This window comes from Erythrolamprus reginae, chromosome 1, assembly GCF_031021105.1.
Source record: "Erythrolamprus reginae isolate rEryReg1 chromosome 1, rEryReg1.hap1, whole genome shotgun sequence".
NCBI lineage: Eukaryota > Metazoa > Chordata > Lepidosauria > Squamata > Dipsadidae > Erythrolamprus > Erythrolamprus reginae.
Genome location: NC_091950.1, coordinates 375385526 through 375402105, shown reverse-complemented (window position 1 = coordinate 375402105; position 16580 = coordinate 375385526). Strand labels below are relative to the sequence as shown.

The window sequence follows — 16580 nt, the reverse complement described above, 5'->3', positions numbered from 1 at the left end:
AACATTCAGAGCAAGTAGGCTCAGCAATGAAAAAAAAAAGCATGCAAAGACTTAGGGTTAGAAAAACATTCTTTGCAGAGGGTAACAATGAAAGAGCTTACAAGGCAGTAAGAGCTGGAAACATCACCAGCACCTAGTTAGGGCTGGGGGGAAAAGTTTAAAAAAAAACTACATTCAGATACTTTGAATGCGCCCACATTTTCAGTCTCTTTTAGGGAGGAAAAAGGTGTGTCTTATACTCTGAAAAATATGGTATGTTGATTTTGTAAAATTTTAGTCACTTAAAAATATATGCTCTAATTTGATGGGAGACAGGCATTTTCCATATCAGAAAACATTTTGTGACGTTGACAACATGAGGAGAGATTTCTAGAGTGGGTGATGTAGCAAAATAAATAAAAAATATTACAGCACTTCAAAGACATAAGCCCAAATTAACTCTTAATTACTTAAAAATCTATAAAAGTAATTTAGGTGCCTACATTTCTCTATTTGCAGATATAGAAGGAATCCTCAGTATTCCGCATGAGCTTAAGGACAATGATAGAGGGTTTTAGATGTTGTTTTTAAGTATTGGATTTGTCACATTTTTTGTCGCTGTTGTGACCCGCTCCGAGTTTTCGGAGAGGGGCGGCATACAAATCTAATAAATAATAATAATAAGTTAGACATAAATGTTTTGCCTCATAAATGCTTGATAAACAGATCCCATGAAAAGGAGGAAGCCCAAATTGAGATTAAGACTTTGACTGTACTGTCAATCCAAACAGAAGGGCCATGTACTACTTCTCAGAATTGGTGTGAGCATTACTTATTTATTTATTTATTTATTTATTTATTTATTTATTTATTTATTAATCAGATTTGTATGCTGCCCCTCTCCGCAGACTTGGGGTGGCTAAGAACAATAAAAAGACAATGTAAACAAATCTAATATTAAAAATAATCTAAAATAATCTACTTGTCCGAGAGTAGCATGGTCTTTGAGGCAGTGGCACCAGCAGATGTGTCCTGGAGGGCTCCGACTGAAGTCAGCAGTATCTTGACACTTTGCAACACAAGTCATATCCCAAACACATCCCCATATATCACAGAGGAGCAGATTTATGGCCCAGCACTGTTTTATCCTTCTGGCAAAAGCTGGAAGCAACTATAGACACTGCTATTTTGAATCCAGAGAAAGATGGATGAAGTAAAAATAAATTATGGGCTTTGTATGCTGTTACACCTAACAGTCACACACATTTACAACTGTGGGGATGTGCAGTTTATAGCAAAGTTTTGGCATGAGTTCCTAAAGCTCCTAAAGGTTCAGTCTTAATATGCACATCTTCTGTAGTTCCTGTATACTAGTTTAAAGATGCCTAAAATTATTGATAAAATTATGGGTTTAAAATATTTTTTGCATCTGCAATGGCACAACCCCACTCATAAAGCAGCACTCCGTGGCCTGCATTGGCTGCCGATCAGTTTCTGGTCACAATTCATGACCTTTAAAGCCCTACATGGCATTGGACCAGAGTACCTCCAGAACCGCCTGCTACCGCACAAATCCCAGTGGCCGATAAGGTCCCACAGAGTTGGCCTTCTCCGGGTCCCGTCGATTAAACAATGTCATCTGGCGGGCCCCAGGGGAAGAGCCTTCTCTGTGGCGGCCCCGGCCCTCTGGAATCAACTCCCCCCGGAAATTAGAACTGTTCCCACCCTCCTTGTCTTCCGTAAACTACTTAAGACCCACCTATACTGCCAGGCATGGGGGATTTGAGACACCTTTCCCCCAGGCTTATTATAATTTATGTTTGGTATGTATTATTATTATTATTATTATTATTATTAATTAATTAATTAATTAAAACACTCAGTTATATACATTGGCAAAAGATAGTTAACTGAAACATTAGTATGAAACAGAACTAAAACAACACAAGTTTACCAATAAGTTACTTCATGTTTCTACATCAAAACAAACATTCTATATATTGTAATAACAAAGAGCAGAATATTTTTACACATATGAACATTATCAAAAGGGATACTATTTGCACAGCATTTTCAATTTTAGTTAACATCAGGACAGGATGAGTCCTCTTCAGTTCACAGAAGGAAGCTGGGTTTCTTTGTGTGAGTGTGCACCCCAATAGGTAAACAGATGGTATTTTGTCTTATGTTGCCACTTTAGCTTCGTACTTACTTAAGATAGAAATCACACATGAAGTTAATGAGATAAAAATCATTTATATCACAGCTACCATAATGCGTGTGAATTTCTCTTCCCAGACATCTTGATAATTATTCCCCAGGCCATTTGGAAGCAACAGATGACTTGCTGCAGCCTTAATGAATAATTTGTTGCATCCAAATGGGAAATAGTTTTCAAGCAGTGTTGTAGAGGAATCCGAAATTCTCTGAAAGCTTTATTCAATTAGAAAACAGGCACACTTCCCAAGGTTGCCGTCCACTACACAACCTTTCCTGTGACTTGCAACTACAAGAAATTGGATGACATAAAGGCAACCAAGACTTACAAAGAGAGACTGAGGGAACTGGGCATGAATAGCCTAGAGAAAAGGAGGGCCAGAACGGATACGATAGCAGTCTACAAGTATACGAGGGGATGTCACAGAGAGGAGGGGATCACTTTATTCTTCAGGGCACCAGAGGGCCGGACGAGGAACAATGGCTGGAAGCTGACCAAGGAGAGATTCAACATGGAGATAAGGAGGAACTTCCTGACGGTCAGAGCGATCAACCAATGGAACAATCCACCAGCGGACGTTGTGAACTCCAACACTCTGGACATTTTTAAGAGAAGATTGAACTGCCACTTGACTGGTGTACTATAGGGTTCCTGCTTGGGCAGGGGGTTGAACTCGATGGCCTTCATGGTCCCTTTTAACTCTAACAATAAATAAAGACTGAGTTGTGTAGCCTCCTATAGACCGGCGTTTCCCATTCTTGGCGACTTGAAGATTAAGTGGACTTTAACTTCCAGAAATCCTCCACCAATTGAAGTCCACATATCTCCAAGCTGCCAATGTTGAGAAACACTGCTATACACTATTTCATTTAGGGTTTGTGTGACTCAGAATACGGGCTACAAGAATGGTGGAAGGTCTTAAGCATAAAACGTATCAGGAAAGACTTAATGAACTCAATCTGTATAGTCTGGAGGACAGAAGGGAAAGGGGGGACATGATCGAAACATTTAAATATGTTAAAGGGTTAAATAAGGTTCAGGAGGGAAGTGTTTTTAATGGGAAAGTTAACACAAGAACAAGGGGGCACAATCTGAAGTTAGTTGGGGGAAAGATCAAAAGCAACGTGAGAAAATATTATTTCACTGAAAGAGTAGTAGATCATTGGAACAAACTTCCAGCAGACGTGGTTGGTAAATCCACAGTAACTGAATTTAAACATGCCTGGCATAAACATATATCCATTGTAAGATAAAATACATGAAAATAGTATAAGGGCAGACTAGATGGACCATGAGGTCTTTTTCTGCCGTCAGTCTTCTATGTTTCTATGTTTCTAATATGAATCCAAAAATCTTCTGCCATGTGCAAAATACCATAGCAAACCAACAAGAATTCCTTCACAGAAGAGGAAATGTGAAGATAGTTCACTGTAGACAGAAAGTTCAGAAATCCCCCCCCCTTATTTTGTGTACATTATTTATGGAGGATTTGATATGAAGAGAAAAAATAATGATTTGGGACAATTACATGCATGAGATATCAAGAATCAGATTACAGTAAATTGAGTAGTTTTACATACAGAACTCAGCAATATGCTACAATTCAGGTTTTAACAAACATGTGTTTGCTTCACCTAAAATTAGATTGTGCCAACTAATGGGTGAATTCAGTTGCAACTGAATCATCTTCTTGAAAGTTAACTGTTCAGGTAACTCCAGCTCATGTCATTTCAGCGGTAGTAGTTGCTGAAGGCATGCAAAATATACAGCAGCGTAGTGATGAAGGCAAATAACTGAAAAAGGGAAAAAAAATGCCAACATTATTATTTCCATTCCCAAAGCAAGTCAGCACATCAGACTAGGAATAGTTCTAAATTCAGTTTCAAATTTAGTTCCAAATGAGTCAAGAACTAACCTCACACCTGTTTCTCTTTAAATATTTAAATATGTTAAAGGGTTAAATAAGGTCCAGGAGGGAAGTGTTTTTAATAGGAAAGTGAACACAAGAACAAGGGGACACAATCTGAAGTTTAGTTGGGGGAAAGATCAAAAGCAACATGAGAAAATATTATTTTACTGAAAGAGTAGTAGATCCTTGGAACAAACTTCCAGCAGACGTGGTAGATAAATCCACAGTAACTGAATTTAAACATGCCTGGGATAAACATAGATCCATCCTAAGATAAAATACAGAAAATAGTATAAGGGCAGACTAGATGGATCATGAGGTCTTTTGCTGCCATCAGTCTTCTATGTTTCTATGTTTCTTTCAACACCCAGCTGGCTGGGTTGTTGAAGGATAAAATGAAGGTGAAGAAAATCTGAGACAACACAATACAAACCAGTTTGGTCACATAGTTTCTAACTTTCCAGGCTCCGAAGTTGTTAGTATACAAGTTCTATTGTTGTAATGGCATGTGAGCAATAGTCCCTCCCTCCAAAAAAAAAACAGGTGTCAAAGAGCAGGCTTTCCTAATGAATCATGAGTTTCTTTGTATACCTTTTGACCTGGGAAGCAGATTAAATTTACCATTAATCAAAAGGAATATGTGGGATGAACAAACCATCTTGCGCTGTGAATGCTTCTCTAATGCTCAGGGCATTGTCCTCCCCAGCACTTAGGCTCCAGTGGTGAAATGCTACCAGTATGCCCCATATCAGGCGAACCAGTAGCCGCAGCCACCCCTAATTCAGAGAAATTTATTTATTTATTTGTTTGTTTGTTTGTTTGTTTGTTTAGTCCAATACACAATGAGAGTTTTAGTGGGTATATATATATACACACACATAATAAAATACATGACGAAGGTTATAGAGGAGATACTCATAGTAAAATATATCTATGAAAGAATAGAAAAGAAGATAAAGTAATAGAACATATCAATGAAAGAATAGAAGAAGAGATATAGGAATAGAAGAAAGGAATAGGAGATATAGGAGAGCAATAGGACAGGGGACGGAAGGCACTCTAGTGCACTTGTACTCGCCCCTTACTGACCTCTTAGGAATCTGGATAGGTCAACCATAGATAATCTAAGGGTAAAGTGTTGGGGGTTTGGGGATGACACTGTGGAGTCCGGTAATGGTGATAGCAGAAGTGTGAGGCTCCACCCACTCTCCTGGATGTCACAATTTCCTTGTTTTTTACACCCTGGGAGTGTGCAAAGCCTTCTTTGCATACGCAGAGGGTAGAAAAGCGTTCTTGATGGGGGCACACGCACTCTTCCAAAACCAGTAGGGAAGGTGAGTAGATTTCACCACTGTTAGGTTCCTAGTTCTCTTGTTGAGATAAACTTCTACAGTCTGATGGAGTCGTTTAGCTTCCAAGGCCATTACATTGTTTACACTCAAAACCTTCTAATCTCTATCCTGAAATAATTATTTTGTTTATTAATTGGAGAATTTATATAGAACATTTGACATATATTTTATCAACTCTTGCTCTGTATTTTTATCTCTTGTTTAGCCTATGACTCTATGCCATAGGAAAGGAAAAGCTTCTTCTATAGAAAAGTGTTCTTCATTCTAAATCCAATACTAAATAGGTAGGGTTAGATATGCTTGATCTATAAAGCAGGCCACATGCTATGTAAAAGTTAATGCATATTCTTGCATATTTGAGCCATTAAGAGTCATATTTGGCCTTTGATGTGCAAGGCCTATATTCCAAAAGGTAACAGCTGGAGCCAAACCAAAAGTGAATGTACAAAATTGCAATGTAGTTTAAATTAATTTATTCAAATTAGGTGGCATTGGGGGACTCACAGTATAACAAAAATGTTTTTTAAAAAGGAAGGGAGGGGGAGGGAGGGAGGGAGGGAGGGAGGAAGGAAGGAAGGAAGGAAGGAAGGAAGGAAGGAAGGAAGGAAGGAAGGAAGGAAGGAAGGAAGGAAGGAAGGAAGGAAGTGGAAAGTGAGGTATATATATTATAAAAATAATATCATTAGGTTTAATCTTTATGTTATTTCAACAAATTTCTATTGGTAATTTCGTCAACTTGCATCTTAATAGGAACACTTTGGGAGATTTACAAATATATTTTGGTACCCATGGCAATCTTTAAGTCAATTTAAATGTCCCTGGTTGTGATGGATAATGGATTTGTGTGTTGTTTCCCAAAGAAAAAACAGTATTTTTACCCAATATTAGATAATTTATCCAGGTTCATTAAGCACTGATTTAATGCAAACAGCAGTTCAGAACAAAGATTATCTAGATTGTGATCTATGAGTTAAGTTGTCCCAAAGATGCTTTTTCATGAGGCAACTGGACTTTGGTACTTTTTCTTTGAAGATGTTTCACTTCCCATCCAAGAAGCTTTTTCAGTTTGACAGGATAGTGAGGAATGGAAAGATTCCACTATTCTGTCAGAGCTGAAGAAACTTCTTGTACGTGAAGCAAAACATCTTTGAAGAAAAAACAAGGAAGTCCAATTGCCTCCTGAAAAAAGCACCTTTGGGACACCCATCACCTAGAATGACCTAGAACAGTGTTCCCTCTATTTTTTGGGGGGGGGGGGTGGAAAGGTATAGTGTCTGAGCAGCAGTCCCTTTGGGACTGGGCGGCACAGAAATAATAAATAAACAAACAAACAAACAAACAAACAAACAAATAAAAAACCCACCCTGTTTTGCCTCAGAGAATTTCAAAATAAAATACTGTACTGTGTGTCTATAACAGTGAGCTCATAATAGGGCAACTCTATCAATATCAAAATGCCACTTAAATAGTTGAGCTAGTTTCAAACTAGATTTTGATTTTCTTTCTCTCTTCCTTACTCCCATTCTTTTTCTTTCTCTTTTCCTTCCTCTCTTTTTTCTATCTGTTTCTCTCTCTTCCTCTCTTCCTCTCTCTCTCCTTCCCTCTCACTCTTTCCCTCTTGGCTTCTGGGCAGGTTTGGAAAACTCTGAGTTGATGATGATTTTTAAGTGAGCAATTGCTCACTGCTCAGCTTAGAGGGAACTATGACCTAGAATCTCTACAGACTAGGCAGTGAGTTGTGTCTATTGTCTGTTGGTTATGATCTATAAAGCCCTACATGGCATAGGACCAGATTACTTCTGAGACCGCCTTCTGCCGACGAATCCCAGTGTCCGATCAGATCCCACAGAGTTGGTCTCTCAGGGTCCCATCAACCAGACAATGTCGGCTGGCGGGACCTAGGGGAAGAGACTTTTCTGTGGGGGGCCCAGTACTCTGGAATCAGCTGCCCCGGAGATTCACACTGCCCCCACCCTCCTAGCCTTCCGAAAACATTTAAAGACTCATCTTTGTTGCCAGGCCTGGGGTCCTTAGATCTTTCCCCTTGACCAATGAGTGTTTTTTACTGTGTTTTATGGAATTAATGATTACAAATGTTTTAATTTTTTTAGGATTTTTAGGGGTTTTTTAATTATATTAATTGCATTAGATGTACCACTGTATTTTTATATATTTTGTGAGCCACCCCGAGTCCTCGGGGCGGCATACAAATCCAATAAATAAATAAATATTAAGAATTTCCTTACAGTGGCTGGACTTAAATCTTAGTACTTTCTTCATAAAAACAGCAAAGCATCTATTTAAGTGAAAAAGTATTAACATGGGAATAGATGAAGTATCTGAGCGGGTAAAAGAACACTTTTTGCAATGTTGAGCTTAGCAGGGCCTGCCTTGTTATTTTCATTTCTGGTTCCAGCAATAAAATGTCGCCAGCAAGAACTGAAATGTGAGTTTTCAAACAGAACAGGTAGTTGCTGAGTTGATATGAGGTTCTTACCGTGGCTGCAACATTGAGCTGATAATAACGAGGGACAAATGCTGCTGGCAGAATCTCTGAATTGATTGTTGCATTTGCCTGCAACGCAGCAGCGCTCAGGTAAAAAATGGCTGTGGCTCCATGGTAAAGACTATCCTAAAAGAAAAGAGAAGTAGATATGGACACAGTTAAAAAACAAGAAGGAAATGTAGAATTCTGCAGGTTATATTCATTATAAGGCAGAATTGCATATGAAGTACAGACCAAAGTCTACTGTGCAGCTACCCTTGAAAAGCGTTTGGAGACTACAATTAGTCCAGAATGCAGCCGTTGTGGGTATGCCCAGATACAACCACATCACACCAACACTCAGTGAGCTGCACTGGCTTCCAATCTGTCTCCAGATGCAATTTAAGGGGTTGGTTATCACCTATGAAGCCCTACAGGGCTTAGGGCCAGACTATCTGCGGGATCGTCTTCTGCTGCATACCTCCCAGCAGCCAATTAGAGCCCATAGGGTTGGTCTTTTCCAGGTCCTGTTGGCCAGACAATGTCAACTGGCAGGACAGCGTGGGAGGGCCTTCTCTGTGGTGGCACCAGCTCTCTGGAATCAACTGCCCCCACCCTCCTGGCCTTCCAGAAAGCTGTTAAAACCTGACACTGCCAGCAGGCCTGGGATCGTTGAGCAAGACCACCTAGATCCAACCAAGAAGAACAAATCATTATATTGTTAGGGGTTTTAGCTGTGTTCTATTGTTTTTACTTGCTGTACGCTGCCCAGAGTCCAGAAGGAGTTGGGCGGCTTATAAATCTATAAATTAAATTAAATTAAAAATTATTAAATTAAATTAAAAGTAATTAAAAGTAATAATTAAATTAAATTAAATTAAATTAAATTAAATTAAATTAAATTAAATTAAATTAAATTAAATTAAATTAAATTAAATTAAATTAAATTAAATTAAATTAAATTAAATTAAATTAAATTAAATTAAATTAAATTAAATTAAATTAAATTAAATTAAATTAAATTAAATTAAATTAAATTATTAAATTAAATTATTAAATTAAATTAAAAATTAAATTAAATTATTAAATTAAATTAAAAATTAAATTAAATTATTAAATTAAATTCATTATAGTAATCAGCCCATTCATGACCTGAGAGCCTTCTCTGTGGCGGCCCTGGCCCTCTGGAATCAACTCCCCCCCGGAGATTAGAACTGCTCCCACCCTCCTTGTCTTCCGTAAACTACTTAAGACCCACCTATACCGCCAGGCATGGGGGATTTGAGACATCTTTCCCCCAGGCTTATTATAATTTAGGTTTGGTATGTATGTGCTGCTTGGTTTTTAATTATGATAGGGTTTTTAGTTTTTTAATATTAGATTTGTGCCATTATAATATTGTTTTTATCGTTGTTGTGAGCCGCCCCGAGTCTTCAGAGAGGGGCGGCATACAAATCTAATAAATTATTATTATTATTATTATTACCATTGGTGAAATCCAATCTTTTTTCCTACCAGTTCTGTAGGCATGGGTTGTTGGACATGGTGCGGCTTGGTGGGCGTGGCTTGGTCGGCATGGCTTGGTGGGTGTGGCTTGGTGGGCATGGCTTGGTCGGCATGGCAGGAGAAAGATATTGCAAAATCTCCATCCTCACCCCACTCTGGGGCCAGTCAGAGGGTGGTATTTGCCAATTCTCTGAACTATTCAAAATCTCTACTACTAGTTGTCCAGAACTCGTCAGAATATGCTGGTTTTCACCTCCGGTATTTACCCACTTCAAATCTCTTTAAGTTACAGGAGTTGTTGCCATCTTACCAGAATTCTCCAGGATTCAAAGTTTTTATGGAAGCCAAACAAGTAACTCAGAAGGAGCAGAAAGGAGATGACGAAGGAGCTGACCGAGACGTACATGACCCATCCTTGTAGCAAAGGGAAATATACTGTGGTAGCTGCTACGAGGATCCAAACCCAGCAGCCAAAGATCTGTCAGGATTAAAAATAGAAACATAGAAACATAGAAGATTGACCGTAGAAAAAGACCTCCTGGTTCATCTAGTCTGCCCTTATACTATTTCCTGTATTTTATCTTACAATGGATATATGTTTATCCCAGGCATGTTTAAATTCAGTTACTGTGGATTTACCAACTACGTCTGCTGGAAGTTTGTTCCAAGCATCTACTACTCTTTCAGTAAAATAATATTTTCTCACGTTGCTTTTGATCTTTCCCCCAACTAACTTCAGATTGTGTCCCCTTGTTCTTGTGTTCACTTTCCTATTAAAAACACTTCCCTCCTGGACCTTATTTAACCCTTTAACATATTTAAATGTTTCGATCATGTCCCCCCTTTTCCTTCTGTCCTCTAGACTATACAGATTGAGTTCATTAAGTCTTTCCTGATAGGTTTTATGCTTAAGACCTTCCACCTTTCTTGTAGCCCGTCTTTGGACCCGTTCAATTTTGTCAATATCTTTTTGTAGGTGAGGTCTCCAGAACTGAACACAGTATTCCAAATGTGGTCTCACCAGCACTCTATGTAGCGGGATCATAATCTCCCTCTTCCTGCTTGTTATACCTCTAGCTATGCAGCCAAGCATCCTACTTGCTTTTCCTACTGCCCGACCACACTGCTCACCCATTTTGAGACTGTCTGAAATCACTACCCCTAAATCCTTCTCTTCTGAAGTTTTTGCTAACACAGAACTGCCAATGCAATACTCAGATTGAGGATTCCTTTTCCCCAAGTGCATTATTTTACATTTGGAAACATTAAACTGCAGTTGAAATGTTGAAATACAAATGATTACTTTTAAACTTTTTTACATTTCAAATTGGTTTCCTCTCTGATTTATGCCTGTATTAATTTATTTATTTGGTTGATTGGTTGATTTATATATTTTATTAAAACTTAACTCTGGAGCAGAAGGCTAAAGTACAAATAATAGCACCATGTAAAATGATTTATCTTAAAACAGCACAGTAAACACACTGACAGCAATGCACCCATGCACAAAATGTCCAACTGAAGCTTAAATGGACAAGTGTTTCATACGTAATGTTAAAAGCTAGCAGGAGGTTGCACCTGTTCCAGCTGGGCACCTTTATATATCCTCTTCCTTTTCCAGTGTTATATTGGCTACATAAAGAATGATCCTCAGGAAAAATAAGTACTTATATTACTTAAATAATGAATTGTAGACCTATTTGCAGTAGGCTGTTATGAAAACATGCAACATCAGCAGTGTTTTTTTCTCCCTAAGAAACTTCTAACCCAAATTAAAAATAATTCCCTTGGATAAATATGTGGAGATACAGTGGTACCTCTACCTAAGAACACCTCTACTTACGAACTTTTCTAGATAAGAACCAGGTGTTCAAGATTTTTTTGCCTCTTTTCAAGAACCATTTTTCAATTACAAGCCTGACCCTCCAAAACTGTAACCGGAAAAGGCAGGGAGAAGCCTCCGTGGGGCCTCTCTAGGAATCTCCTGGGAGGAAACTGGGCCTCCACTCTCCCTGTGGTTTCTCCAGTCACACACATTATTTGCTTTTACATTGATTCCTATGAGAAAAATTGCTTCTTCTTACAAACTTTTCTACTTAAGAACCTGGTCACGGAACGAATTAAGTTCGTAAGTAGAGGTATCACTGTACTGTTGTTAATAATAATGTCCTCCCATTTAGGACTGTATGACTGTAACTTGTTGCTTGTATCCTAAGATTTTTATTAATATTGATTGTTTCTTCATTGCTTATTTGACCCCTATGACAATCATTAAGTATTGTACCACATGATTCTTGACAAATGTATCTTTTTCTTTTATGTACACTGAGAGCATATGCACCAAGACAAATTCCTTGTGTGTCCAATCACACTTGGCCAATAAAATTCTATTCTATTCTATTCTATAAGGTGGGCAAAGTGCAAAACCACTAATAATTTTTCAAAGAAGCCACAAAGAGAACAAGTCCTCATCTCTTTCTTTGTCTTTTCTTTGAACAAACCTTTTTTGAAAAAGTACAGAAACTGCGGCATAGAGGAGACAGTAAGTCTCTTCTAAGTGAGTATGGGGTGGCAGGAAGAGGGGAAGCGTGAACTTTCTTAGTAGGTTGGGGAAGCCTTGGGGGCAGTGGTGGGTTGTAAATAATTTTGCCACTGGTTCACACATGCACAAAGCTTCTGTGCACACACAAAGCCTCTCCACACATGCAAAGCTGGGTGGAACGTCCCGGGCGGGTGGACGGAACATCCCGCTGCCAAAGCTACCAGGAAAGCAGGGAGTGATCACGTTCAAGATACCAGATTCACTCCCACAAATCCTCAAAGTATAAATGGAATGAGCAGGCACCATTACATTCATCACTTGAGGACTACCTGTATAAATTGTCAAGGTGTAGCATTTTATAGTTGAAAAGAGTGGACCATTCACATTCAGGTTCAGGAATTCAACTAACCATCTGATCCCTTATATATTGTTTATCTTATCTTGACACTGGAATGTGGAAACCAGAACTTGCAATGCTCTGCACTAATTTAATAGGAAATGTGTGCATTGACTGAATACAGAATACAGGTTATGACCTATAAAACCCTTCATGGCACCGGGCCATCTCAGAGACCGCCTTCTGCTGCACGAATCCCAGCGACCAGTTGGGTCCCACAGAGTGGGTCTTCTCCAGATCCCATCAATTAAATAATGTCGCTTGGTGGGACCCAGGGGAAGAGCCTTCTCTGTGGCTGCCCCGGCCCTCTGGAACCAACTCCCCCCAGAGATTAGAATTGGCCCCACCCTCCTTGCCTTTTGTAAGCTTCTTAAAACCCACCTCTGCCACCAGGCATGGGGGAACTGAGATACTCTTTCCCCCTAGGCCTTTACAATTTTATGCATGGTATGTCGGTATGTATGTTTGGTTTTATAATAAGGGTTTTTAACTGTTTTAATATTGGATTGTTATATGCTGTTTTTATTACTGTTGTTAGCCGCCCCGAGTCTACGGAGACGGCGGCATACAAATCCAATCAATCAATCAATCAACCAACCAACCAACCAACAAACAAACAAACAAACAAACAAACAAACATGATCAGAACATGAAGCTGGCAGTTGCAACTCCAATCGGGTTTGTTTTTTTGTGAAGTCAGTAGAAGGTTAGCTTCATGACCAGAGGTGGGTTCCTCCCGGCTCGGATTGGTTCACCCAAACCGGTAGCAACCCACATGATGATGTCTCGGAACCCATTCGGTTGGTGCCAGTCTGTGGGTGCCACCATCTTGTTTTTGAATTATTTAATTATGTATTCATTGATTTTGTTCTGAGCCTGCCAGAAGCCATGTTTCTGACACGGTGCATGCGTCACCATCTTGGTTTTGGCTTTTTAAAGACTTATTCATTTATTTCAAATTTTTCAGCACTGTGCATGTGCGTGGCCATATGGCATCGCCACAGTAGTGGTGTGGGAGGAAGAGTAATTTAAATATTATATTTGTTTTATGCTGTTTCTTGTTATTGTTGTTAGCCACCCCGAGTCTACGGAGAGGGGCGGCATACAAATCAAATCAATCAAATCAATCAAATCAATCAAATCAATCAAATCAATCAAATCAATCAAATCAATCAAATCAATCAAATCAATCAAATCAATCAAATCAATCAAATCAATCAAATCAATCAAATCAATCAAATCAATCAAATCAATCAAATCAAATCAATCAAATCAATCAAATCAATCAAATCAATCAAATCAATCAAATCAATCAAATCAATCAAATCAAATCAATCCAATCAATCCAATCAATCCAATCAATCCAATCAATCCAATCAATCCAATCAATCCAATCAATCCAATCAATCCAATCAATCCAATCAATCCAATCAATCCAATCAATCCAATCAATCCAATCAATCCAATCAATCCAATCAAACCAATCAAACCAATCAAATCAATCAAATCAGTGGACCAGCACTGAGGCAAGTTCAAACCCACCCTTGTTCATGACTAATGGTAAAAATGTTTGGTTTTGATCTCCTTGATTATAAACAGAAGGACAAATTATGAAAAAATAGTATGTTATAAATGCATAAAAAGTTGCTTAAAATTATAACTTCATTTAATTTATTAAATTTAAAAATTAAAATTATAAATATAATTTATCTACTTATACGTATGTAAGTAATATATTTAGTCTATTTTTTTCTAAAAATGTTAAGGCATTGCAAATTTTATTTAAAACAACAATGTGCATAATGATAAATATTTAAAAAGACTTATTCCATAAAGAGTAAAGCAGCTTTGCAAGTATATAAATAATTGTGCTAAACAAAGGGTGGTCTTAGCACCTTAAACAACAAATCCCTCATCCTCATCACCACCATCTGTCACCATATTCTGAGCAGTGGGACAATAGTATATTTTTAGTTCAGTTTTGTGCATATTTATTGTATTCAGTGATCTAAATAATCAACATTTTAAATATATATATATAATATTATTATATTAGGGTAAGGTGACCAGACATCCCATTTTTGGTGCAATTTGCTTTTTTAGCAATTTGTCCCACATCCCACGGCGTTTTTAAAAGGTCCCGATTTTTTAAAAATGGGACATCTGGCCACCTTAGCGAGTCTGGCAGCTTCTCCTTCTCCTGATTGTGAAATCGGCCAGTCTTCAAAATGAAGGAGTTTTATAGCTGAATGCGGGAAAAGACAACACGCTTCTCCGGGCCATGCAACAAACTTCTTCACTCCACGTTCGGCCGCAGCATTTTCAGCGAGCGGCAAAGGAAGACCCCGAAGGACAGGACCCAGCGAGCGGGATTTTTTGAGAGGAGGGAGGCTGGCAGGCAGGGTCCGAAAGAGACAGGAACAGGAAAGGGTGGAGGAAGCAAAAGTGGAGAGTTGGAGCAATGAGGCACGCTGGGGCAAACGGGTTAAAAGGAGGCGTCGAGAAGTGAAAGGCAAAAGGTGGCTGGGATGAAACTATGGGGAAACTGCGGGGCGAAGCAAAAACTGGGGCAGGAGGAAAGCGCAGGGGGCTGGCTGGGGAGAAGGCACCCGTGGTCAAGCCCGCGGAACGGCCACACTTACGCAGCAAAGGGGAAGGAGATGCTGGTCAGAAGGAGCACCACCTCCGAAATCCTGGAGAGTTGAGGTATTTCTACACACACACACACACAAGTCGTCTGCCCACCCCCCTGCCTCCCCCCAGTAAAGCGGGACACAATGGTGTCCCACTTTATCAAGGTTATAATCTGGTCACTTGATTGATTGATTGATTGATTGATTTGTATGCCGCCCCTCTCCGTAGACTCGGGGTGGCTCACAACAGCAACAGAACAATTCATAACAAATCTAATAATTTTAAAACATTTAAAAATCCCATTATTAAGCAGACATACATACAAACATACCATACATAAATTGTATAGGCCCGGGGGAGATATCTCAATTCCCCCATGCCTGGTGGCAAAGGTGGGTTTTAAGGAGTTTACGGAAGGCAAGGAGGGTGGGGGCAGTTCTAATCTCCGGGGGGAGCTGGTTCCAGAGAGTCGGTGCCTCCACAGAGAAGGCTCTTTCCCTGGGACCCGCCAAATGACATTGTTTAGTCAACGGGACCCGGAGAAGGCCAACTCTGTGGGACCTAATCGGTCGCTGGGATTCATGCGGCAGAAGGCGGTCCCGGAGAGGGACCAACATAAATTTGAATTCCAGTCTCACAAACAGCCTGCTTTATCTTTATCCACTTTTCACTCATCTTGATCGTGACTGTCCTGAGAAGGAAGGGTGGACAAATGACATATATGCATCAAATGATTCTATGACATCATTTGGTGTATGCTGGACCCCTGGCTGACTTCAAATTGCAATCCTATCTCTCCAGACAACAGTTGCATGTATACTTGCCTTTGTGGGCAAGCTCTATGTAAACATCCATAAAGTTGTGCTGTGGATGCCCCTACCTGTAGTTCCCTGCTAAACACACATGTTTCTAAGCTCTCGTGCATAGGATTGTGTTACATAGGCATCCATACCACAAACGTAGCCGTATTATAGCTGTTTTGGTGGATGTCACCCATGAGCGATATTGACTGTCTATCTTCACTTTGTGTGATCAATAAGCCATTTCAACAAATCCACATTAAAATAACCGCCAACTGCAGTGATGATCAACCAGACCAGAAGACTGCCTACTCCAACATTTTCTTCCTGTTCTAACAGGAAAGAGGACATACTAACATACTCCTTGTGATTTCCAGCAATTGACATTAACAAACGTATTACTATTCATTTGATGGTGAGGGAGAGAAAATGTAGGATAAAGATTAAGCTGAGGAAATCTTCTCCAAGAGTTATGGTGACTATGTGGCAGTCTAAATTGATTGTAGAACAAGACAAAAATAGATGTGGCCACATGTTTATCCAATCTTCCCCAATTCCGAGTGGAATTACCGGACTTCATAGTGTCATCCCCAAACCCCCAACACTTTACCCTTAGATTATCTACGGTTGACCTATCCAGATTCCTAAGAGGTCAATAAGGGGCGAGTACAAGTGCACTAGAGTGCCTTCCGTCCCCTGTCCTATTGCTCTCCTATATCTCCTATACCTTTCTTCTATTCCTATATCTCTTCTTCTAT

General features: G+C 39.3%; 1 protein-coding gene across 1 annotated transcript in view; it reads right to left on the bottom strand.

The window, feature by feature from the left end:
* Positions 1–3719: 3719 nt before the first annotated feature.
* The window catches only part of LOC139161869 (MAL-like protein), a 26078-nt gene continuing 13217 nt past the window's right edge, over positions 3720–16580 (bottom strand). The window contains exons 2-4 of the mRNA XM_070741542.1: positions 9760–9927; positions 7956–8090; positions 3720–3990 (exon numbers count right to left, since the gene is read on the bottom strand). Of these exons, the coding sequence (XP_070597643.1) occupies positions 3928–3990; positions 7956–8090; positions 9760–9927 (366 nt within the window). The 3' untranslated portion in view covers positions 3720–3927. The remainder of the gene's footprint in view (positions 3991–7955; positions 8091–9759; positions 9928–16580) is intronic.